The following is a 23,484-nucleotide window of genomic DNA, read 5'->3' as shown; positions in this document are numbered from 1 at the left end:
ACACAGGGGGACGAGGGATTCAATCACTTAAGTGAGGTTAAGGGTCCAGAAAGTTGCACAAAACTGGTAAACTGTTCCAGGCTGAGCTAATTTATGTCATTGAAACAGGTGCTCCGGGTAGCACAGAGATTCAGAGAGCCGTTTTAGCAGCACTATTTACGAATGGCCTGCGTTCGTGAGGATTTTTTTTTGTCTTGTTTCACTTGAACTAATCAAACGGTTAACGTGCCCTGATTTCCGCGTTGCTTGTCTGTCTTGAATAAAAGCAAGAAAACAACCCAGATCTTCCCATTGTTGCGCCACAGGTGCTCATGACCGGATTATCCGTCTCATCAGGGGTCTGTGGGCACAGAGACAGGTCAGAGACAGAGAGACACTGGATTATTGGGGCACAGCGGGGACTGCTATGGGCAGCCTGACCTCATCCATGAACTCACTGCCTCTGTTATTTTAGAGGAGGGGTGGGGGGGCGGAGAGGAAGGAGGAGAAAGCGGCCAGACCTAAACTTCCTTTTTTACCCCTTTGGATGACCTCGCCCCGACCAGAAACAGCTCGTCTAACCTTTTCACATAAACCTGATTATCTTCTCGGAGATTCTGAGGACCTCGCTCTGAGCTTCAGCTTTACCCGCGTCCGCGGCAGAAGGGGTAAAACAAGCAGAAAACGCCGCGTGCGAACGTCCTTCCTGTGTTTCTGGCAGAGTTCATCACTTGCATGCCTCATATCTGCTGCCAATTTGTTTTATGAGCTTTGCGAGAGGAGTCCGTAACCTGGTCACAACGTTTCTCCGACCGTTATCATGACAGCGGGAACTTTAGAAAATCCTCCGGGTCTCATGTCAGCTAAAAGTCTGCTTTGCATGCGGGGCTGCAACAAAGCCAGCTTTGTGTCCCTCTTGTCGGGGGTTGTTTGGTCCAGTTTGTAGTTTTTGTGACCTGCTGTTAAGGAGCAGCGCTGTCCGCCGAGGATTTTTAACTCTTCTGGGTCTGGATGCATTCCAGAACCCGGCCTCGGCTAAATCCTCGGCGGCTGCAGCTCAGGCGGTGTGCCGCTTGCGGTTCCCGTGGATGTATTCATTGTTAGCGATAAGCGTACACAAAGCCGGAAAGTGGCACAGCATTGTTGTGGATGAGGTGAGCCTTCTGTTTTTTTCTTTTTCTTTCAATAAACAGTTGAATCGGAGGGTTTCGTAAGAACCACTTCATTAAAATATCTCTATACATGCAGCATAACGGCTAAAGCTAACTTTCTTTCGCACTGTCAGACACGCTTTAAATCTTTTAAAGTCAACATTTTCTTTTCTTCCACATTGGGCGAGAAGTAATCCTTCCTGCTGCACTGCTAAGCCCAGGGAGCGTTCTACCTTTATTTTCCTCCTAATCTGCAAGGGCCCGTTGTTGTTCGGCGATGCACAAATGAACGCGCTAATATACAGATAAGCGCCGCTCTATGGGCATCTGGGTGCTCCAGTATTGCCCGGTCTCATCTCTCCGCTCGGAACAATGTTTTGACTGTGCGCCTCCCGCTCCGCCAGGGCAGGCCTTCCTGGATCCTGACACACACTTTCTACAATGTTCACCATGTCTGTCATGCCGAGTAACCCAGAAGGAGGATTAAGTTTGGAGTTTAATGAGTGTAATCCCGTGTTAAACAGGGCCAGAGTGTGGGGGCAAGAATGTGGTTCGCCGCTGCCCGGTATGCAATAGCCCTTAAGTGCAGCGGCGAGCGGTTCAGAGGCGAGGGAGGTGTCAGACTCACGTGTGACCTCGGTTAACCCTTGCATCAATTAGCGATGTATTATTACGTTTGCGGCGCGTCTTCCCATCGGCCCCTCCGGAGCGCCGCGGCGCGGAAACAGTCACGATGTATCCGTATTTGGGAGTTGGTTGAAAGTTTGGTGTTGACGTTCCCTGTGAAATTATTTTACGCGCATTTTTTACATTTTTTACGAGCACAAACTTTTTTTTAAAGGTTCACACCGTGTCAGTTTTCCAATTGTATATGTCTCCAGCCATGCGTTCATCCTTAACTTGACCTACTTTTCAAAAAAAAACAAATAAACGAAACAGCTTCGGAAAAAATCTCTGATACGCGATAGCTCAGCTCAACAGGGGGCGACAAACAGAGGGCTGAATCTGGCATAGGCCGTCGACTGAGCGTTGTTAAGAATCAGTGATGACGCTCCACTGAACGTCACGGGAGGAAAAGCAAAGACCTTTCTCTTTGTCTCCGCTTCAGGTGGCACCGCGTGGCCATCAGCGTGGAGAAGCAGACCGTCACCATCGTCGTCGACTGCAAGAAGCAGATCAGCAAACCCCTCCTCAGGAGCGAGCGGCCCACCATCTACACCAACGGCATCACCGTGTTCGGCACCCGGATCCTGGATGAGGAGGTTTTCCAGGTGAGGCGCGCTGGGTTTTTGGGAGTTTTGTGTGTCTGTGGCGACGCACTGTCCCGTGTGTGGGCACGTTGGCGCCCAACTGTTGAGTGTGCGTCTGATTCTTCCCTTCTCGCTTCCGCCGACTCGCTTCTGCCTCTCTCGTGCTGGCTGAATAAGAATGTGGAGATCAGACAGTCAGACAAGTCCGGGGCAGAGGGTTTTTTTTTTCTTTTTCTTTTTTTTCGGTTCTTTTGATGTTGGGCCGAGTCTCACAGCGGATACGGTCCATATGTCACAGATATTTGAGGCCCTATATCTCGGCTGTTCTGCTTTGTGTTGATGTATAAACTTTCCATCTTATCCATTGCTCTTTATGCTGAATTGATATTTTGAGAATAATGACTTCATAAGAATGAGGATTATATTGTATGACGAATGTGATGATTATCAGCTGGTTCCCTCTTAGTCTGCTGTGCTGTTGGCTTGTTTGGAGTTTAGACAGAAGCCACTCGTGATTATTGCTTATTTCTCTTGATGCCCTGTTGCTGAGTGCTCATTTCTTTGACAAAGTTTTTTTTAACTCTCTGCCCAGTCGTTCATCGTACAAAGGGAGTAGCTACACGGGAACTTAAGTGTGCAACCGCAAGCCCGTTGCTGTAATTGTTTTGCTTTTTACTTTTCCTTATTTAGATAAAGCGACCGCAACAAACAATAAAAAGTAAATACAGTCGCAAAGCTGGAGATGCAAATTATTGATTAATTGATTAATTCGTTGATTGAGCTTATCGATCGATTAACGATGATTGATATGAGGCGATTTTTCCTGAGGACCTTAATTTCACTGTGAAAAATGTGCAAGGAACACATTATTTAACCCTTAAATAACGTTGAGGGACAACGTGAGTCATTTTTACATTCGAAAACAACCAAAAAAAAAAACATGTAAAAATTTTCAATTCATTGCGATTCATTTTATTTAATCGATGAAATTCTTGATCGACAATTAATAGATAAGCGATTGATTGTTAACGTCCCTACGCAAAGCCTCAGCATATATTTTGTATTCAAGTGGCTGTGCCAGTTTGTGACTACTTTTGTAATTATGGTTCACTACCCTCCCCATCTCACCCCCACCAAGTTGAAAACTGGCAGGTCAGACAGTAGAGCAACAATAGACGACGGCTATGATGACGTGACACTGGTGGTCACGGCTGGCACACAAGGTTACTGCAAGGCTGAGTGGAAAAGCTGTGTTTACTGTGGACGGACTGCTGCCATGTTTGCAGACTAAATGACCGACCGGCTTTTTTTTTTTCTGATGCCACGTTGGGATGGCCGCTCGCCGCGGCAACGCCACGGCTGCCTCCGCGCTTTGTGTCCTTGCCTGGTCCTGAAACATGCGGCGAAATCCAAACGCTAACAATGGCCGATGTTGTGATGTCTTTATATATACACATCCTTATGTTTTGCAAGGGTACAATTTTTGCCCTCGCAGTTGGGATTATATTTGTGAGGGGCCCTGAACTCGCCGTTAGCGCTGAACAGTGTGTCCACTGAGAGGACGGTTGGTGGAAGGCTAAAATTGGAGCCATAAGTCGGTTAACAGGGTCTTCACTGTGTGGTTTTTGGAACAGCTCTCCTGTCTGTTCTCTGTCCCCGCTCTCCGTGGAGATCCACGGGGCCCTGTGCGTGCAGGGATACACGGGGGAAGGAAATACTTTGGCCTTTTTTTTTTTTCTCCCTCTGAATTCTAGCCGGAGATTGAAATAAGAAAATAAATGAGTTGGTTTTTGGGTGAATGAGTTACACTCATCCAATGTTGATGATTCTTTCCGAGCGCTCTACCTGTTAGCTTGTTCTGACATACGCCTCGTGTTACATACACCTTAGCTGACTTGCATTATTTCTTTTTTTTTTTAGCCATAAAAATTTGGATGTTGTTTGAAATAGTTTACTTCACTGATGATGGGCGGTTAGATTTAATCCCAAAAATAATCTTCCAATTGAACATTTTTTCGTCCCCTCAAACCCCCCCCACCCCCGGAGTTGTTTTCGCTAGCTGACCCGCATTTTTTTTTTTCATAAGCGGCCATTCATAGCGTACCTGTCTCAGGTTGGCGACCACCGCGGCAAAAAGGGGAACTGGCTGGCGAATGAATGGGAGCCTTTCATTGCCTCATCGGGCCTTCCTGGTTTCCTCCACTCCTGCTCTCCCCCCTGCGCACTCTCGCCTCGCTCACCTCCTCCGCCACCTCTCCTTCTGCCCTTCCTCCTCCACCCTCCCCACTGCGCCGGAGTCATGAGACTGTCTATTCGCGCCTGGCTGATGTTACCTGCTTTTATCGGCTCCTCGAATTCGTTCCCTGTGTTCTCCGTCTGGGAGGCTCATTAGCCTCTCGCAGAACCTCGCTGCCACATCGGGTCGAGGTGCCGCAACCAGTCCATCAGATGGGTCTCAAAACACAACGGATTTGTGCAGTGTTTGGCGAGTAATCTATTACTAAGTAATCCACTACTGTAATTAAACTACTTTTTTAAGCAACAGAGTAATGCAGCGGGATTACTCTGGCAAAGATGGTAATTATATCATAATTACTTTATCAAGGAACGATTCCATTACTTTTCTGAGATATTTTGCAAGATAAAGCAGCAATTGCGTTTGATAGCTGGAAATGCAAACATTATCATTAGCCCTGTAAGACAGACAACCGTTTCATTCGGAAACATTCGCTCGGAAGGACACTGACTCATGTAGTGTTTGGGGTTGGTGGGTGGGGAGTGGGGGTGGTGGGGCGTGGGGGGGGGTGACTGATTGTTGCACGGGTGTTGTCTAATTACAGCCAGGCTATGACTGATCTAAAGGCACGTAGCCCCGGGCAAAGGTATGTCAAAGGGCCGACGGCGACGAGCGCTTGTGTTTTGATTTTGCCCGTAATGCACTAAACTCCCCCCTGTAATTACAGTAGTGGCGTTTTAGTTGGGGTTGGTGGTGGTGGTGGGGTGGGGGGGGTGCAAAGGAGTCACAGGAGCAGCGCTGTTCCGTGCTGAGTGCCCCCTCTCGCAACTCAAACTGACCGTGCAGGGCTCCGACCTCTGAACCCCTTCTTGTTTATAAATATCCCATGGTGCCTTGTGGTCAGTAGGAGGGAGGTGAATGGGTCCATGCAGCCATAATTATGGCATCTGTACTTTATGATCTATTTTTTCTTACCCGCTATTTTTTTCTATTTTTTTTCCATTTTCTTAAAAGCGGTCGTGTTGAGAGCAAAGCAATTTGGCTCATATTTGACCGTCATGTGTTTTCTTGTATTTCCAACTCGTGCTGTCACGATACTCGATTTCAGACCTCGACGCGATATGTTGGAAAGTATCGATTTTCGATAGGGGGGTGGGCGGGGATATTGGAGATCGCGCTGAAGTTGTGTGTGCGTTGGCGCCGGCGCGCGTTAAGTATCGATATATCGGTGCTACGGAAAAATCACATTGAACCGTTTTTAGTTTTGAACATCGATATTTAATCGATATATGGATATTTTTGACAACACTATTTCAAACCAATTGAATCCCAAATGTCAACAGTGGGGAGACGCTACATGGCATTTTCACTATTTTGCATCTCGGCTGTCAATCTCTCCTCGTGCCTCTCACTCGGCCTCTTCCCTGGGTGACCTTCGACCCCCGCAGCCTCCCGGCACTGTTTTGTGCACCGCGCGCTGCGTTCTGGCTTTTCTCCAAGTTGCCGAGGGCTTTTTTTCCTTCTCAGCGGCCCACAATGGAAGACAGCCTCCGAGCCTCGGCGTAACTCTCCCCAGGTGTTTCCCAGCGCATAACATCCTTTACCGTCCCGGCTGCTCCCTTCAAATCCCGGCCCGTCTCCCCAACGGATCCCTCTTCGGTCGACCCCTTCCTGCGCCAGGGGTCGGTTTGAGTCTTGATTTGAAGTTCAGTCTGCTTCTGCAATCTTTGATTTTCTCGTTATCACAAAAGTATGATAACCATAATTAGTGTCATAAGAAATTATGACTCTGTGATAGCGGCTCTTTGAACACTGAGGCTTTGTTTCTCTGACTTTCTTTTGTGTGATGAAAACAGCCAAACCACACTCCATTCTGTCTCCCTGTGACCCCCACCACCCCCCCTTTGCAATTGCATTTATTTGCGACGCTGTGAAACGGAGCCACGCTACCCCAAGTAGCGTCGCTCTGTGCAGTCTGGGGGTCGACATTGTGTCTCTGCGGCCTGTTTGTGTGCAGACCTTGGGCTCACAGACCCTGCAGACTAATGAGAGCCGACTGTAGGCAGAGTTCAAGCATTCACTGTTGGTCTTTGGGGTGACACATGAGGTAATACATGTCAACTTGACTCAGGCCGAGGCTTGATCTCTCTCTTTCTGTCACACACACACACACACACGCACACACATTCACAGGTTGGCTAAAGCATAGGGCCTGAACAGCTTTGTCTCGCCTTTGCTGGCTGTTTTACAGCGGCTGAGTGGACGCTCTCCTTCACTTCCTGCGAATCTCTGAGCCGCCCTGTGAGCAAATAATTCAAAACACGTTTTCCTGAGCTGCCGGATAAGATTTTTTTTTTCTTTCTTGATGCTACTAACTGGTTCGAAGCACGCGGACTCCTAGCTAACAAAAGATAAATAAATAACTAAAGACAACATGGGCTTTGTTCCGGCTCTTTTTTTTTTTTTCTGGCTCGGCTCGCGGGGCTTCTGGTTGGACGGCGGAAAACCGTCAAAAGAAAATGTATCAATAAAAAAAAAAAACAAGTGAGATTTTGCCCTCGGTGGACTAGTTTAGTGTGAGCAGGGGTGGTTTCGTTGACCCACTGAACAATGGAGCTGTGTTGAGGCAAGCCAAACAAGGGCCCGCCTCTAATCCTGTTACAAGCTCGGTGTGCAGGTCCTCCGCATCTAGCTTGAAACTCACACAGATTATATGTGTGTGTATACATGTGCTCTCTATTATTTTCGAGGCAGCAGCGTGAGAAGCAAAGTCTCCCGACGGCTCCGCCCACCGGCAGGCGCCCGGGCGGGGACCCCGCATACTGTCAGATGACGGCCGTGCGGTGGGACGTTGATGGAAGGTGGCGCAGAGAAAGTGTCAGGGAGCAGCGCTCGTTTCGTTTTTTCTGACTCCTCCCCCCCGGCCCCCCGCCCACCCATGGGGCAAGCCTTAGCACATGTGTGTTTACATTGAGTCGCTGAGGATCCATAGATGTAGTTTGAAAAAAAAAAAAAAAAAGAAAGAAAAGATGCATTCTCTTGACAAGCCGCTGCTTGCTCCGCTTCTCTCAAGCGCCTCACCGCCGGCCGTCTCTCCTCTCTCTCTCTCTCGCTCTCTCTCTCTCGCTTTTAACGTTACACAAGCGCGCCAGGATTTTTTTTTTTTCTTTTTTTTTTTCACCTTCGGGCCTCAGGTATCTGCCAAAACACTCGCGCGCGCTTCGAGCTATGCGTCCCATTGACCTTCAGGGAACAACCCCTCCCTCCCGCCCCCCTCGGCTGCCTTCACAAAGGTCGGCCAGCAGGAACCCGGCGCTCGCAATTACAGAGTGCGCGGAAAAATCCAGATGCTTTCACCTGTGTCTGGAACTGAACCACAACAGGGCAAGACTGGGTCAAAGAGCGCTGGACTTGGGCGGTGTTGTGCGTGTGTGTAGCGTTCTCTATTTTGTATTTTAAGCTGTTATTAATGCTAATCTTTTTTTTGAAAGCCTCCGAAAACTCGCAGCAATAAAGGTTGATTGCAAAGTTTCATGAATTGCCTACGTTTTCCATTCTAATGCATCAGTTGGAAAAAAACAAAAAAAAACAAACTGTTGACTGGACACACAGCTGCGCCAGGTGCGGCTTCTGTCTGGTGGGGCTCGTCCCCATTTTGATTTCGCAGCGGCAAACCGCAAGGCGCCGATAGCGGTGATTACAAAGAGTCTGAGCCGCGCACAAAGCGGGGGGGGGGGGGGGGGGGATTTAATTCCGAGCCGCCTCCATAACACAGGGGGCGGAGCCTCGGCGTTTTAATGTACACCTGGCGTGTGGGAGTGGGTGTGGGAAGCCGCTCGTCGTCTCTCGGTGCTGGAAATCATCCTTATTGTGCCCTGTGTGTGTGTGTGTGTGTGTGTGTGTGTGTGTGTGTGTATAAAGTGACGTGTCTGCCGCATCCGCACCCGGTGAATCTGACTCCAGCGTCGTTTTCTTTTCTCTCTCCTACTTCCGCAGGGAGACATCCAGCAGCTCCTCATCGTGCCCGACCCCAAGGCGGCCTTTGACTACTGTGAACATTACAGCCCGGACTGTGACACCCCACACAGTGATTCGCTGCAGGCCCAGGAGCCAGAGGAGGTTAGTTGTGCCGTCCTGGGAAACCTTCGCTAACCTTCACTGTGCAGCTTTCTTGCAAACGCGACGGGAAAAGATGCACCCGAAACAAGAATTTACGGAATCGTATTCAGATTTCTTGCCACATTTCGGAAAGGTCAGAAAAACCGGGTCAAAGAATAAACACACAGAGAACGGCTACCAGCTGTACTTCTGGTGTAATTATAGATTTCATTTCTGCCCAATCGAATCGTATTTAAGTTAAAAAAGCAGCTCATTTGACCTCATTTCCCAAAATACGGAAAAGCTTTTTTTGTTTTGATTCTGAGGTTTTCAGATTTCTGTGAGCACGAAACAAAGCTGCAAGCGAGCGAGGAGGCAACGCACGGGCGAATCGCTTGCAGCGTCCACGGTGCTCAACGCCTAACGCCTCACACATTTAATCCCATCTGCGTCCGATTTTGAGGCGTTCACCTCCTACCGCCCCACCCCCTTTTTGCCTTTTTTTTTTACCTGCTGCAGCAACGAGTAAGTTAAGCCCCGCCTCAAAGAGAGGATTTTTTGTAAAAAAATGAGAGCCCTTTGACGGAGCTGAGAAAAAAAAAAAAAAAAAAAAAAGAAAGAGAAAAGAGCCGAAGTGTGTAATTTACATGCCTGCAGTGCGAAAGTTCCATGACGATATCCCCGGAACGCAGCGGTGCTGCTTTTTTTTTTTCTTCTGCCTTTGATTCCTCTCCGTTGTTTCCCTTTACGAGCCTTTAAACGGCCCATCTGCTGCCAGCGCTGACCCACATCCATTCACTTGTTTATTCCCCCCTCCGCCCTCCCGTCCGGCAGTTGCTTGTCTGGTAGAAGAGCCCGTTCTTTGACATCCGAACGCCCCCGCCGCTGTGAATCCGCCGATGGCATTTCAACTTGATGCCATGTTTGACGAATTAACCGTCCTCCTTTTTTCCCCCCTCCCGTCACTGCAGTTTTGCCATGAAACATTCTGTAACACTGTTTGCCTGTCTGAACATGGACTCGTGTTCAGGATGATCTGTGCAACGTGCAATCATCTCGACGCTAACGCTAACACAAAGCCTTCTCTTCCCCCCCCCCCCCTCCCTATCTCACCCTTTCTGTCTGACCCCTCCCCCTCCTTCCCTCCTCCAGTACACTACTGATGATTTAGATTACTCTCAGTTCTATGATTACTCTGAGGGAGCCACAGACACCGTACCGACGGATGAGTATGCCGAGCCCCAGGTAAATTAAAAAACGGAAAGGAAAAAAAAAAAGAAAACGTGTCTTGTGTGTCCCCGTGCGTGTCTCTCAGTGTTGCGTTTTCCTGTAGAACCAGTGAAAAAGAGCCTGCTTCGCAAGAGGACCGAGTCATAATTGCGAATTTGTGGGGGGAACTGCGATGTGTGCATGTGCAACAACCCGCGTGTCGTGCCTTCCCGTGTCGATTTTTTTTTTTTATGTGGCCGCTGTTTCTAATTACGCCGGAAAAGTGCTGCCCGCTTTGTTCTCCCCTTGTTTGTTTTTTTCTTCTTTATTTTGCACTCTGACAGATCTTTAAAACTATTGTGTGCATTATGAAATATCAGCCATGATCATAACTTAGCAGTGGAAGTGCTGCATTCTGCGGTAGCTTGGAAGATTTTTTTTGCTTGAATGTTAAATGTCCTCTTGTTGTTGTAGTTGTTGTTGTTGTTGTTGTTGTTGTTGATGATGACTGTCTGGGACTGTTGCATTTCTAAAGGATGGTTTACCCATGCTAAAGTATTTGCAGGGCTAATTTTCTCGGTCTTCCCAGAAGACGAATTGAAAATGAATTGAATCGGGGGGGGGGGGGTGATCATGTAAAACCCAACAACAACCACAACAACAACAACAACCGTTGGGGATTGGGCCTTCGACTCGTTTCCACTCCTGAATGTTCCATGTTTGTCTTGGTGTTCTTCTGTTGCCACCACCTCTTCCAGAGAAAGAAACGTAGTGTCTCCGTGAAAAAGAAGAGGAGCAGAAAGTCCCTCAGTAAATCTAAGGCCAAGCCCTTAAGCTTCTTGGCTTCCAAAAAATCGCCGGCTAAAAAGTTTGCCGCTAAGAAGAAACGTCAGATTCCTGGCTACCAGGCCACAGCGCCAGCTCGACCCCGAGGCAATTTTAGGGTAAAAGTTCAAAGGAAAAAAAAAAGAAAAAAAAAAGACAAAATCCCATCAAGATCTTCCCGTCATGAGGGGGGGAAAATCTGTGATGGAAGACCCCGGAGCTCTCTAACCTCTTCTCTGTAGATGTAGTGGCCTGTAGCCAGCCAGCTAGCTAGCTAGCTAGCTAGCTAGCAAATAACCTGTTGCGAGCCTTCGAATTAACCCTCGCTTTATATTTCTTTCCTTTTCTCAACATGACTCAGCCAAACATTGTAGAGGGAGATTATACAGGCATTGACTACGGAACTGTAGATGATACTCAAACTCAGTCTTCCTTTGCCACCGGTGGAGCCCCTGAGGTAATTTATTTTTTCCCTCCACGTCTCTTTGCTCTCAACTGCTTTTCACGAACCCGGCGTTCGGTGTTTTGCGAAGTGTTATCCGGGAAAAAGGAACCCGATCCGAGGAAGTAAACGGTTTGGAGCCGCACGATTCAAGAAAGACAGCGGCTGCTCGGTCATGCGTCTTTGATTGGCGTGCGGCAGAACTGATGGACGGATGAAGGCTCTGCATTATTTTTCCATTAGGAAGACTTAAACGTGTGTCTAATAGTAGGGGACTCTTAAGAAGGCCTGTGTGTAAGGTGTGTAAAGTTTCAAAGGGATCTATGGATATGAAAGGAAGTAGAAAACACAAACAGGAAGTCATGGTATTCATTCACTGATAACGAGCAATGAAAATTGGAAGCAGAAGAAAAAAAAAAAAATCCATCATACTCTGACTGTCAAACAGCAATTTGATGTAGTGTCGCGTTGCAGAGCCTCTCTCGGCCCACAGTTCTTGCTAACAATGAAAATGATCCCATACACGCCCCGTCCATCACATCGGGAGCTTAGTTTACCATCACTAGTTCTGCTGATTCCCTCCCCGAGAACTATGATCTAAACTACAGCCGCGCTCCCCCTTCGCAGCCGGACGGCGACCAATGTGCACTCTCTGGCCCCCGGGGAGCTCGACAGAGCGGGTGCGATTCCACAAGGGGCAAATTGGAATATGCCATCGCTGCCAACAGCAACTGTGTAATTGCGCCCATTCTGTCGCTCCCCAAAGCTAAATCCGCAAATTTGGAATGAAAGACAAAAGAAAAAAAAAAAAAATGACTGACCTGCTGAAACGTGCTTCGTAGTACTTGTGCCGGATACGGAGCGCCCGCGAAAGGGACTGAAATTGTATTCTGGGATCACTAATTTGTTGAGCTTGTGAAAAAAAAACGCTCTGTATTATGTGCACAAGTTCTACGATCATTTGACTGATTCATTTGCATTTTGTTGAAGTCTTTTAAAGTTTAAAAAGCGCTGATTATTGATTTGACTCACTATGGTAACACTTTATTTACACTTTATTTCAACCCACTTTGGATTGGACAGCCTCTGAATTGTAAGTAAGGTGTTACCGTTTACAATGTGATAGTCTGCAAAATACTTCTTGCTCGTAATGCTGCTTCTGACGACACCTTTAAAGTCGAACATTTTGCTTCGCTAACATTGTTTCCTTGCTTACTTACCGTTTACTTCCCTGCCCACCCCTCCCTTGGGATCGGTAACAAACTTAAAGGCTGCGGAGGAGGACGCCGTCGGTGCGTATGGCGCCGAGGCCGACCCCATCGCCCCGGAGGCCACCGCCGCCCCCGAAACGGCGGACAAGTCGGCCGCCGGCACCGAATCGTACGACTTTAAGGAATATGACCTAAAGGAGTACGACTTGGGGACGGCCGACGGCAGGTTGTATGATTACGGGGCGTACGACGAGTACGGCACGGGGTCCCCCGCGCCCAAGGCGGGGACCTACGATGACGAGGTGGGGCCCGGGGTCGCCGCCGAAACCGAAACGGAGAGCAGCGTAAGTACTCCGCACCCCTCGACCCGGCCCGCCGAGGCAGGGGTGCGCGCATGGCACGGATTCCTTTTTCTGGGTTCACCCTCGCCTCACTCCCGTCCTCCCGGTTTGCACGCTTGGTGTCTCGTGTTTGGGTGTGGACGCTGCTGCGTGATTGGTTGCCGACCGACTGACGGCTGTGATAGCGAACGTGCCTGCCTCTGTGTTGTCCTGACGTTGGAGACTTTTTGGTTTTGGTTTTTTTCCACTTCTTCACCTTTATTTCCCAGTTTGTCCCCCTCTTTCCATCTCCCGTGACAGAGTTGCAACCCATCCGCACCCTCCCATCCCCGCCGCCCACTTATCACTTAGCAGCTTTGATTGGTCCATGTACAGAAACATCAACTTTTAAAATGTTTTTTCTTACTTTTGTTTGCTATTCAATAATTGTTACATTTGTTGGGAATAAGAATACCACCAACTTACAGGTTCATACAATTTTTTGGTATGGCTGTGAAGCCACACTTAACATATGCTTAGCAGCAGTGACTTCCACAGCTGGACTGTTGGTCTGTTCCTTTGGTCTCAGGTCACAAACCTGTCCATTTTGCACTACGTAGCCTAGCTTACTTTGTGTTTAAAAATAATGATTAAACAATGATTAGATTATATTGAATATATTTGATAATTATTCTATTTTTTATCTATCTGCATAGCTTTTCTTTTCCGCCCAAGCACCCCTTGAAGGGCCCCCACTTTGAAAACTACTGATCTAACACATCTCTCACATTGTCATGACAAGAAGTTAAGTCAACATTAGACCCAACATTAGACCCAACATTAGACCCACCCTTTAGAGGGTGGGGACTTCATTGGTATCGCCTACTCCCTGCGGTTCCACTCCTCCCTCCAAGACCTCCCTCCACATTCCACCTTGCACACCTTTGCACCCGAGAAGCGGCACTCAGGCCCTCTTTTGAAGCCACGCTTCATTCCGAGATCCCTGCTTCCTTCCCGTCTCCCGGTGCGGTTTTGCACGACAACCGCAACACGTCCGCCGGCCGCCCCGCCCCTGCAAACGCAACGCAATCGCAGCAACGTCGCCCTCCGAGGGCCAACTCCTTGCGCATCACGACTAACACGTCGCCGCCTGTCGCCGTTGTTCCGTGATGTCGTCTCACTTCTCTGTGTGTGCGTAGCTTGGAGAAAGTAGTCGCCCGCGTGGCGTAGCGCACGACTCCGAGGCAAGCACTAACACGCTCCCCCTCTCCTATGGCTGAGTTGCCTCCTCAGACATGACTGAAATACATTCACCTTTGGAAAAGGGGGCCTGCCGTGTGAAGATGTCGCCCCTTCTGTGCTCTGTATCCGCAGGTCGCAGGTGCCGGAGGAGTCTATGGGCAGAAGGGAGAGAAGGGCGAGCCGGCCGTCATTGAACCAGTAATGCCCCGACCTTGATATGATCACGTCACTCCGTGCAAAGTCGTTAAATGTTGTGCAAACCACAAAGGATTTTTGAAGGCTCTTAAAGCAATTGGCCTGTTTTTACCAATGCAAATGTATATGACTGAAGATTTACCCTCATCCTCATGCTGATGTCTGTCTGCTGCTGATGACTCCTTATTGTTTTTCTCTCTTTTTCAAAGGGAATGCTGATTGAAGGACCACCTGGACCTTCTGGCCCATCTGTAGGTTTATTGTAAAAAAAACAAAAAAAACACACACAAAAAAAATAAAAACATATTTTCACTTTTGTACCTAAGCAGATTTCCTGGTGACATTCACGAAGGAGCAAAGCAGAAATGCTGACATGAATTTGGAATTTTCTTTTCTAAGGGTCTTCCTGGCCCCGCTGGCCTTCAAGGACCCCCAGGCACCGCCGGAGATCCTGGTGAGAGGGTGAGTTGCCTTTTTTTTTTTTTTACTGCGTGATATAGCTAACGCTGTCGTTTGTACAGCAGATGGGACGGGTGCGAACTTAGATCCGTGAATTGACGCGTTTGACCCATTTGTTAAATCTAGGTAAAGCAAACATGAGAAGTGTGCCAGCCAGGTAACGCACGCACGCACGCACAAACACACACACACAGGCGATGTGTTCACACATTGAGGCATTGAGGAACTGAACTCATGAAGTGAGTTCAGTTCCTCAATTCCTCAATGCCTCAAGGAAGCACTTCATGCGATATCTACAGCTATAGTGCAAGAAATTTCCACACAAACGGAAAAAAAGTTTGTATGTATATTAGACCGGCAGGTGTTCAAAGTTGATTTTCCCATTAAAAGTTTAATCATAGAATAGAATACCATAGAATAAGATGGCAAGGACATTTTACAGCAGTATCACAACATTCAAAAACTCAAGTCTTGCTCCAAAAAAATAAAAAAAATCAATCTTTTAAAAAAATGATTCCTAAATTTAACTCTTTACTCGCTGTGCCACACACTCGCACAAATTCCTGGAGGGGGATGTTGGTTTTGGAGTGCGGACAGTGGCGCGGTTTTACCCGATGGACAGGCTCACTCTGTGTGAGCCGCATGAGGAGGAGGAGGAGGAGGAGGAGGAGCACGTGAATGAAGAACGGTTCACCTCTCGAGCGTCTTGCCGCACAGTGTGTGTGTGTGTGTGTGCGTGTGTGCGCCCTGTTTTTTTTGTTTTTTTTCCCCTTCCACATTGCTTCCACTGGGGGCTTGTTTGCATATGTAAATGGCTGTTTTATAGAGGGCGGCCAGGTTGTTCATTCCATCCAGATCCAGACTTTGTTGTATTTTGTTTTGCTGTGGGTGATTTTTCATCAATTCAATGTGGAATTTTTGCATATTTTGTGCATATTTTTGTCAATTGACAACAAATTTTTTTTTTAACAATTTCATTGAAATTATTGCGTCTGATTTTTTTTTTTTTTTTTTTTGCTGCAGGGTCCTACTGGTCGTCCTGGTCTGCCTGGTGCCGACGGTGTGGCTGGGCCCCCTGGTACCATGCTGATGCTGCCAGTAAGCCCCTAATAACACACCTGCACCGGCTTACGGTGACGCGGAATCACCGCCGGCGATCATACCCAGCAACTCTGGTCTTGTGTTTGTCCAACAGTTCCGATTCGGCGGGGACAGCGAGAAGGGTCCGGTGGTGTCGGCCCAGGAGGCCCAGGCTCAGGCCATCCTCTCGCAGGCCAGGGTGAGTAGCCCAGGACGTTTGAGAAGTGTGTTCCACCCCCGCCAAGCCGGGCTCCCTGCACACATTAGTGAGAAGAAGAGGGTGGCGTGTGGTGGGGAGGTGGGGTGGGAGACACGGCGTTTTGTTGGCCTTGCAGGGCTAAAAGGAGAGCGGCTGAGCTGAGCCGGCTGCAGGGCAACCACATAAAAAGACCACCTTGAACAGATGGACAGACTGAATGGAGAGAATGTTAAAAATACTTTGGGGGGAGGGGGGTGGGGGGTAAGGGGGTCTTCACGTGTGTGATGTGGGCTGAACGGACAGGTGGGCTGGAAGGAATCCCCTGCCTGAGTGCTTGTGGATACCCACTAAAAATCAGACAGTGTTGATGCAAGATGTCATGTGACACACATGAGGAGTTGGTCATCTCTTGATGACCAAGGCGACTCATTCAGAGCCCCTTGAAATACAGACAATACAATAGCCAACATCAGGTTTTGCCGCAGCTATTGCAGAATGAAAGGCTGCTTTTTGATGATACAAAAAAAACAGTTTTTTTATTTCTTTATTTTTTTCACACAATCTTGCAGAGAATTGACATAGCGGGTCAGTCTTTTAAACCGGTTTGTTGTCTTACTGCAGCTGGCCATGAGGGGACCACCAGGCCCGATGGGTCTGACAGGAAGATCTGGACCAGTGGTGAGTTTCCCACGTCTTTGCTCGAAGTTATGCTGCACCAAACAGATTTTCTCTGGTATTTTTTTTTTTTTAATCATTTTATTTTGAAATTCACTGATGAAAATGTGCAGATTTCCTCGAAGGAACCGAGATCAATGAATTCTGTCGAGGACTTTTGCAACTAATTAACCGACTGCTGATGTTGCAACCCAGTGGCCGCACTTCCTGTTTGGTTTTCTAGGTGCTACCAGCTGTGAACCCCCTCCAGTTCTTTCGGGCCTGTTGATACATGATCCGCTATTTATCTGTAGGAAGTGGTGAAAAGAATTTCTGTCTGTTAAAAAAAAAAAAAAAAAAAATGCTGGTCATCATGATGTACACTAATGTGGCTGCAGTTGTACCTGCAGAGAAAAAGGCCATTTGCTGACTTTTTTTTTTTAGCTAAAAAAACACACACGGCTGATCGGTTGATCGCACCTTGCACTCCTGCAAGTCGGTCGGGATCCAACGCGGGCCTAAAATATCCAGCCTGCTGCCAGATCACAAGCTTCAAACGTGCGCTCGTCTGCAGACAGATTACAGTGTGCGCCCCTAATCTCGGCTCACACCGACAATTTAGCGCTGACAGTTTCGGGGGCCGACTGCGCCTGCACCTCCCTCCGTCGTGGCAGACGCTGTGAGTTCCGCCAGGAGGGAGAAGGTCACGTTAAAAGTGGAAATCGGGCCCACGCTCTGCTCATTTATAATTATAGTTCTGAACTTTTTGTGTTCTCGTCGCCAGAATTGAGACATTTCGAGGCAAGTCTTTTCCAGCATGCAGAAGAGAAACAATTGCCAGAAACACTTGAACACCTAAAGGAATACACAAATATGTCCAGATTTTAGTGATTCTGACCTGGTTTGCAGTGAGTTTTTCAGTGAAACCTGGAGCTTAATACGTTCCCTGAAGCTCCAAGAATGTCTCCTTAAAGCTAAATGTCGCCATCTGCTGTTTGCTCAGAGCTATGCCCCACCCCCGCCCCCAACCTCGATGCCGCAGGGACAATATCTGCATTTCTTCAAGTTGAGGGGAGAAAAAAAAAACCCCAAACATCTCCTCCTCATCTGTGCTTTGTGTCCTCTTCCATCAGGGTCTCCCAGGTTCTTCCGGACTGAAGGGTGAAGGCGGAGACCACGGCCCTCAGGTTCGGGACGACACTCATAACAACAATGAGCCTATGAGCCCGTCAGCGCCGTCAAAGGCTCCACTGTAGTTTGATCCCCCCCCCCGGGGGTTTAGTCACCGAGTGATGTTTGCCTTTTTCCGCAGGGTCCGCGGGGCATCCAAGGTCCTCAAGGGCAACCTGGCAAATCTGGCAAGAGGGTGAGTGAACTCAGTGACCCGGCTGGCGCTCATCGTGCTTCTTTAAACGTGTGTGTGTGTGCGTGCGTGCGCGCTCACATGCCTCTCTCTCTCTCTCTCTCCCCCTCTCCCTCTCCCCCTCTCTCTCCCTCTCTCTCCCTCTCCCTCTCTCTCCCTCTCTCTCCCTCTCTCTCCCTCTCTCTCCCTCTCTCTCTCTCTCTCTCTCTCTCTCTCTCTCTCTCTCTCTCTCTCTCCCTCCCTCTGCGTGGCTGTTTGGTACTCGTGGCCGCCGCTCAAACGCTGAGAGGCTTACTTCCAGTTCAACAAACAATTGCTTGATATGTGCTTAAAGGCGTGCGCTGCCTCCAATCCCCGGATCAATGGCCGGGGCACGTAATCTGTCTGAAAATGCCCCGGGCGGGCGAGCGGGCCGGCCGGCGGAGGAAAAGTGGGCACAGCGCAAGTGTCACGCCCGCCAGAGCCAAACGTCTTTGACCTAATTGCTGGCTAATACACCTAAACCAGTCGTAGGCAAATCGGTAATGCAGAGAGGCGTGATTCATGAGTCAATCGTGAGCCGATATGTGGGTAGGTCGTGTGTCCTCGTTACGATTATTTCATGATTCTTGGATGTTCAATTTAGATGTTTTAGGTTCAGGGGAAATTTTTTTTTTGAGGTGTTGTATTTATATATATGTATATATATATATATATATATATATATATATATATATATATATACATATACATATACATATATATATATATATATATATATATATATATATACATATATATATTATATTTTATGTTGTATATTTACATTAAAGTTACATATCTACTGCCCGATGTGTCTCAGGGCCGTTCGGGAGCTGACGGAGCTCGTGGAATGCCCGGAGAGACCGGATCAAAGGTACGCGTCTTCATTTCCGCACCGGCACCTCATCATTTCGAGCCCCGGGGTGATTGCTAATGTTGCTAATGTTGCTAATGTCTCTTGTGCAGGGCGACAGAGGGTTCGACGGACTCCCGGGGCTGCCCGGCGAGAAGGGACACAGGGTGAGTCTCGGCTCAGCTCATAAGAAATGAACGAAAACTGGTTTAAAAGTTTCACCGGATAGCAGGTAAAGCAAAAAAAAAAAGAAAGAAAGAAAGAACAAAAATCCCCCAAAAAATGTTTTTCCTGTGTTAGCAGCGACACATGGAAGCGTTTATGGCTCGGCGCTGAAGCCTGGCAGCCAGACACTCAACGGAATGATTTCATCCCGTTTACGTCCCAGCTTGTCTGCATCCGTCACGTGTCCCTACGCTTTTGTAAAGACTTGTGCTGGCCAGCCCAGTTGACCTACAGTGACGCTTTAGCATCTACGAGCTAGGACGTAAACACCATATTTATAACAAAAAAAAAAAGAAAAAAAAAGTTGCTGCAATTGCACATCCTAGAGAGCAAAACGTGAAGATTCCTCTTTGCCAAGTCAACTGTTTTCACGCCCCCCTGAGTCGCTTTCTTCCTCACCCTCAGGGCGAACTAGGGCCAATGGGACCCCCAGGCGCTCCCGGAGAGGACGGACAGAGAGTAAGTGCTTCCATTTCCTCTCTGGGCCTGTGGTCTGTGTACGAGCCTCAGCTGAAGTCAAAGCACCTTTAGGTTACGTCATCTGCAGCCCCCCCAGGTACTGTAGGCTGTTAACTCGGGAGGAGGAGGAGGAGGGCTCGTATTTAACCTTTGACCCCCTGAAACGAACCAGCACACACGCACACACACACACACACACACACACACACACACACACACACACACACACACACACACACTCTCCTACCCCACCATTAGCTGCACCTTCGGCATCTGAAATTAAACCGTTGGTGGATGTTTTCAGAGTTTATGAACATTAATGGTGAAAAATCACATCAAATCGCTAAAACACTGAGCCACTCCAATACCAGCATCTCATTCAGACTTTATCTTCCAATCCAGGGTGAAGACGGAGAGATCGGACCAAGAGGATTGGCTGGAGAGAGCGTAAGGCTGATCTGTGATCTGTGACTACTAGCACTTTAGCAAAAATCATCACTATTATTCTCATTGTTATCATCATCAATTGGTTCCGCTCCTTTGCAGGGTCCCAGAGGTTTGCTCGGACCCCGCGGCCCCCCTGGACCTCCCGGCTCTCCCGTACGTACCCGTCACACCCAGCATCCGTCGCCGTCCAATATCGCTAGTTTTCGCTAACGCTAGCTTGTCGTTTCGCAGGGCGTCGCCGGAGTCGACGGGCCTCATGGTCCAAAAGGAAACATGGTAGGTGGTGGTAGTGGTGGTGGTGGGAGCAACTTTCTCCCGGTCAAACCTTCCATTGACTGCAGAGAGTCAGGGAGCTCGCAGAGCGCACGGCACCTGTTTCCGCGCATTTACGCCCTCTAGTTTCGAAGCTGTTAAAGCCCCTTTTTAAGATGCACGGCTGGGAGTTTAAAGGTTGTTTCCCTGCCCCAGAGGAGTTGCGTTGACGGACGGTATATAAAATGCTTTTTATTGACGCGCAGCTTTTCTCTGGTTGACACCTCAGAGGAGGACGGCTGGCTGCACTTAAAGAAAACAGCTACAGCCTGAATTATGATTTGCAGTCAGTAAAATAATAATAAGCTATAATATAAAGTAAAAGTAAATAATATAATATAGTAAAAGTATATAGTTAAAGTAAAAGTATGAAAATATAGTATAATATAGTAAAAGTAAAGTAATAAGTAAAATAAATGCTAAAGCTAAAGCTATGCTAAAGTTGTTCATAGTGTCGTTGTAGATTCCGTGGAGAAGCACAAAGGCGCTTTCAAATTCAGGTGTTGAGTTGTTGTGACTGCCCTCTGTTCTCTCACAGGGACCGCAAGGAGAGCCAGGGCCGCCTGGGCAGCAGGGAATCCCCGGCACACAGGTGAGTGAATCAGTGTGACCTCCAGTGGCTCGCTAAAATAGTTGGAACGGTTGCTAGCGCTCTGCCGGACGCGCTACCCGTGGGTGTTCAACAGCCGACGGCTGGAGACAGAAAAACCCCACAATCTCGAGGGCTGAAGCGAGAAATTCCGGATGCCTCAGGTGTTCCTGGATTACACGGAAGCGCAAACCGTGAGACGGTCAACGGCACGCAAAAATGCCATCGAGTTCTCCGAGTTCAGTCGCCGCGAACTGCCGTCGGGGGCGACGCGTGCGTAGCTCAAGTAGGATAGCGCAGAGCCACATTCTGCATGGTTTGCAAGGGCGCTGCTTTAGCAGTAGCATGCTAAAAGTGTCGCTGCGCGGCACAATTGCAAATGTACCAACAACACCTTCTCAGCAAAAGACAGAATATATATAATAGAATAATAGAATTTTTAGCTTTCCGCTTCGATGGGAATTGGATTCGCTCTCCCGCACGCGCTCTCCCGACATCACTTTCTTTCCCCCGGGGAATGTTTCAGCTTGATCGATTTGAAAGAATCCCCGTCCTCGCCCGGCGGGAATTCCTGCGAGGCCGCCACACCTGTCGGAGCAAGTCCCGCCGGCTCGAATTACCGGCGCGCGCGTCGGGTAGCCGCTTCCAAGCAGAAATTAGCTGCATCGGCGCAGATTTATTTTGACGTGCCGAACGCTCTCGGACTTCCCTCTTTCTCCTCGGCCCGCGCAGACACAAGCTTAACATTCCTCGACCCGCTCGACTGTTTGCACTTCCAACAAACTCTTGAGTGTGTCCGGCGTGTGCGCGTGCCTGCGTGTGTGTGTGTGTGTTTGGGTGGCATGCTTGGTATCGCTATGACAACAGACTCACTTCCTTCCCGTGTGTTTTGCGTGTCACAGGGTCTTCCTGGACCTCAAGGCCCCATCGGACCACCTGGTGAAAAAGTATGTGTTCTGTTATCGCCGGAAAATGTCTGAATATTTTGACAAAACTGTCAGTGATGAGTCATGAGACCCCTGTTTTGAGACTTATTTGTGCTTCTTCTTGTCGCCACACAGGGACCTCTGGGCAGGTCGGGGTTGCCTGGACTACCCGGAGCTGACGGGCCTCCTGTGCGTGCTCTTTTCAATCCATACACACACACACACACACACACACACGTATACACACAAAGTCAGTTTACTCTGAACAAACTGACTTTACAGTGCGTCCCTGACCCCCCGGGGTCTTTGTTGTTGTTGTGTTTTTTTTTATGACACTGCAAACAGCACGACTCTGGGGCTAACACAGGCAGACGACAGGGTGGTCTCAGCCGGCATCGGTCCGGCCCCCTGAAGCGGTTAATTTGTTATCCGCTCATAAATCCATCAAGTCATCCAGCCGGGAAGAGATCCCATCAGTTAGCATTAGCGATAACACACTGTGGACCACATGAGTAGAACGTGTTTTTTTTTTTTTTTTTACATGAATAATACAGTGAAAAAAATATCCCAAATATCCCACCTGGAATTGATATAAATGTGTGGCCTTCTGACTTAGCCCGGTGTTTGCAGGTTTCCATAGGCTTCCATAGATTGTTGCCTCGCTGACAAACATCACTAGCATCGTTGGTATTTGCAGTGGAATTTGCAGACCGTTGACTAAATATTGCGACGTTCTTCTCGTGCAACAGGGTCATCCTGGCAAGGAGGGTCCTCCTGGAGAGAAAGGATCGCAGGTATGTTGTGTGTGTGTGTGTGTGTGTGTGTGTGAGCGTTGGGGTGCATGTTTTGTAATTCATTAGTCCCACCAAATAAGCCGTAGGCATTCCATACGGACTCAAGATTAGCAAAGCAGCTATGTGCTAAATATACCTAACTTGATCCGTCGAGATCCAAATCACTGCAGCAATGGCAGCGTGTCAATGAGTAGGAGGGAAGTTTTCTCTGGGGTTTATTTAATTTTTTTTAATATTGTCGTTCTTGAAAGAATTCTCCTGAGTGTTTGGCTCTGAATAAATGTCACAATGAAAGGGAGCAGCGGTGCTGCACTCAGCCAAATTCACCTGCGATTAGTTTTGTGCCACTGCTCAGCGGTGAAAAAGTAGCTTTTGGGTTTTTCCAGGAGGAGGAGGATTGAGCACCAGAGGCCTCGTGTACAGTTAGCGGCTGCCACTTGCAGGACGCACAAACACAGCACTTAACATGCAGTGTTGTTGGAATCACTCCGTAAAAAGTAATCCAACTACTGATTACTCCTTTAAAAAGTAATCCAATTACTTCTTTCACCGCTTTGTTCCATAAGTAATTAATTCCTAAATACTAATCACTTTGGTTTTAAAAAGATAAAGCAACAGTTGAGAACTTCTTGGTTCCTGCACACGACTGTACAGCGAACCACAACGTTCTTAAATTTAGACGAGATCAACTGAGAATAACGTTTGTATTTCCAGCTATCCAACGCAATCGCTGTTTTTTTTTTTTCTTCTTTTGTCGCCGCCATGCTTGTTTTGGTGCGTCGTCGCACACCAATCTGCGACATCATTGTGTTTTTGTTGTTTTTCTAAATTTCAGACGTTTTGTGGGCAATGAGATATTTATAGCTTGCAAAATATTCCAGAAAAGTAATGGAATCATTACTTGATAAAGTAATGATGATGTAATTACCATTTTTGCCAGAGTAA

At 48.1% G+C, this 23,484-nt stretch overlaps 1 protein-coding gene across 6 annotated transcripts in view; it reads left to right on the top strand.

Moving 5' to 3' along the window:
- The window catches only part of col11a1a (collagen, type XI, alpha 1a), a 64,275-nt gene that overhangs the window by 5,040 nt on the left and 35,751 nt on the right, over positions 1-23,484 (top strand). For 2 of the 6 annotated variants that reach the window (XM_076013703.1, XM_076013702.1), the window contains exons 4-26: positions 2,239-2,401; positions 8,613-8,735; positions 9,867-9,959; positions 11,110-11,205; positions 12,461-12,745; positions 14,096-14,161; positions 14,368-14,409; positions 14,558-14,620; positions 15,641-15,715; positions 15,813-15,896; positions 16,518-16,574; positions 17,684-17,737; positions 17,863-17,916; positions 18,755-18,808; positions 18,901-18,954; positions 19,418-19,471; positions 19,874-19,918; positions 20,018-20,071; positions 20,150-20,194; positions 20,769-20,822; positions 21,722-21,766; positions 21,881-21,934; positions 22,495-22,539. In XM_076013703.1, coding sequence (XP_075869818.1) covers positions 2,239-2,401; positions 8,613-8,735; positions 9,867-9,959; positions 11,110-11,205; positions 12,461-12,745; positions 14,096-14,161; positions 14,368-14,409; positions 14,558-14,620; positions 15,641-15,715; positions 15,813-15,896; positions 16,518-16,574; positions 17,684-17,737; positions 17,863-17,916; positions 18,755-18,808; positions 18,901-18,954; positions 19,418-19,471; positions 19,874-19,918; positions 20,018-20,071; positions 20,150-20,194; positions 20,769-20,822; positions 21,722-21,766; positions 21,881-21,934; positions 22,495-22,539 — 1,759 coding nt within the window. Of the gene's footprint in view, positions 1-2,238; positions 2,402-8,612; positions 8,736-9,866; positions 9,960-10,681; positions 10,868-11,109; positions 11,206-12,460; positions 12,746-14,095; positions 14,162-14,367; positions 14,410-14,557; positions 14,621-15,640; positions 15,716-15,812; positions 15,897-16,517; positions 16,575-17,683; positions 17,738-17,862; positions 17,917-18,754; positions 18,809-18,900; positions 18,955-19,417; positions 19,472-19,873; positions 19,919-20,017; positions 20,072-20,149; positions 20,195-20,768; positions 20,823-21,721; positions 21,767-21,880; positions 21,935-22,494; positions 22,540-23,484 lie in introns of all 6 variants that reach the window. The other 4 variants (XM_076013704.1, XM_076013707.1, XM_076013705.1 and 1 more) reach the window with 4 other exon arrangements.

Source organism: Nelusetta ayraudi, unplaced genomic scaffold (genome assembly GCF_046127955.1).
Source record: "Nelusetta ayraudi isolate G7.1 ecotype Tasmania unplaced genomic scaffold, CSIRO-AGI_Nayr_v1 ptg000155l, whole genome shotgun sequence".
Lineage (NCBI taxonomy): Eukaryota > Metazoa > Chordata > Actinopteri > Tetraodontiformes > Monacanthidae > Nelusetta > Nelusetta ayraudi.
This window is presented reverse-complemented; position numbering and strand designations above follow the sequence as displayed.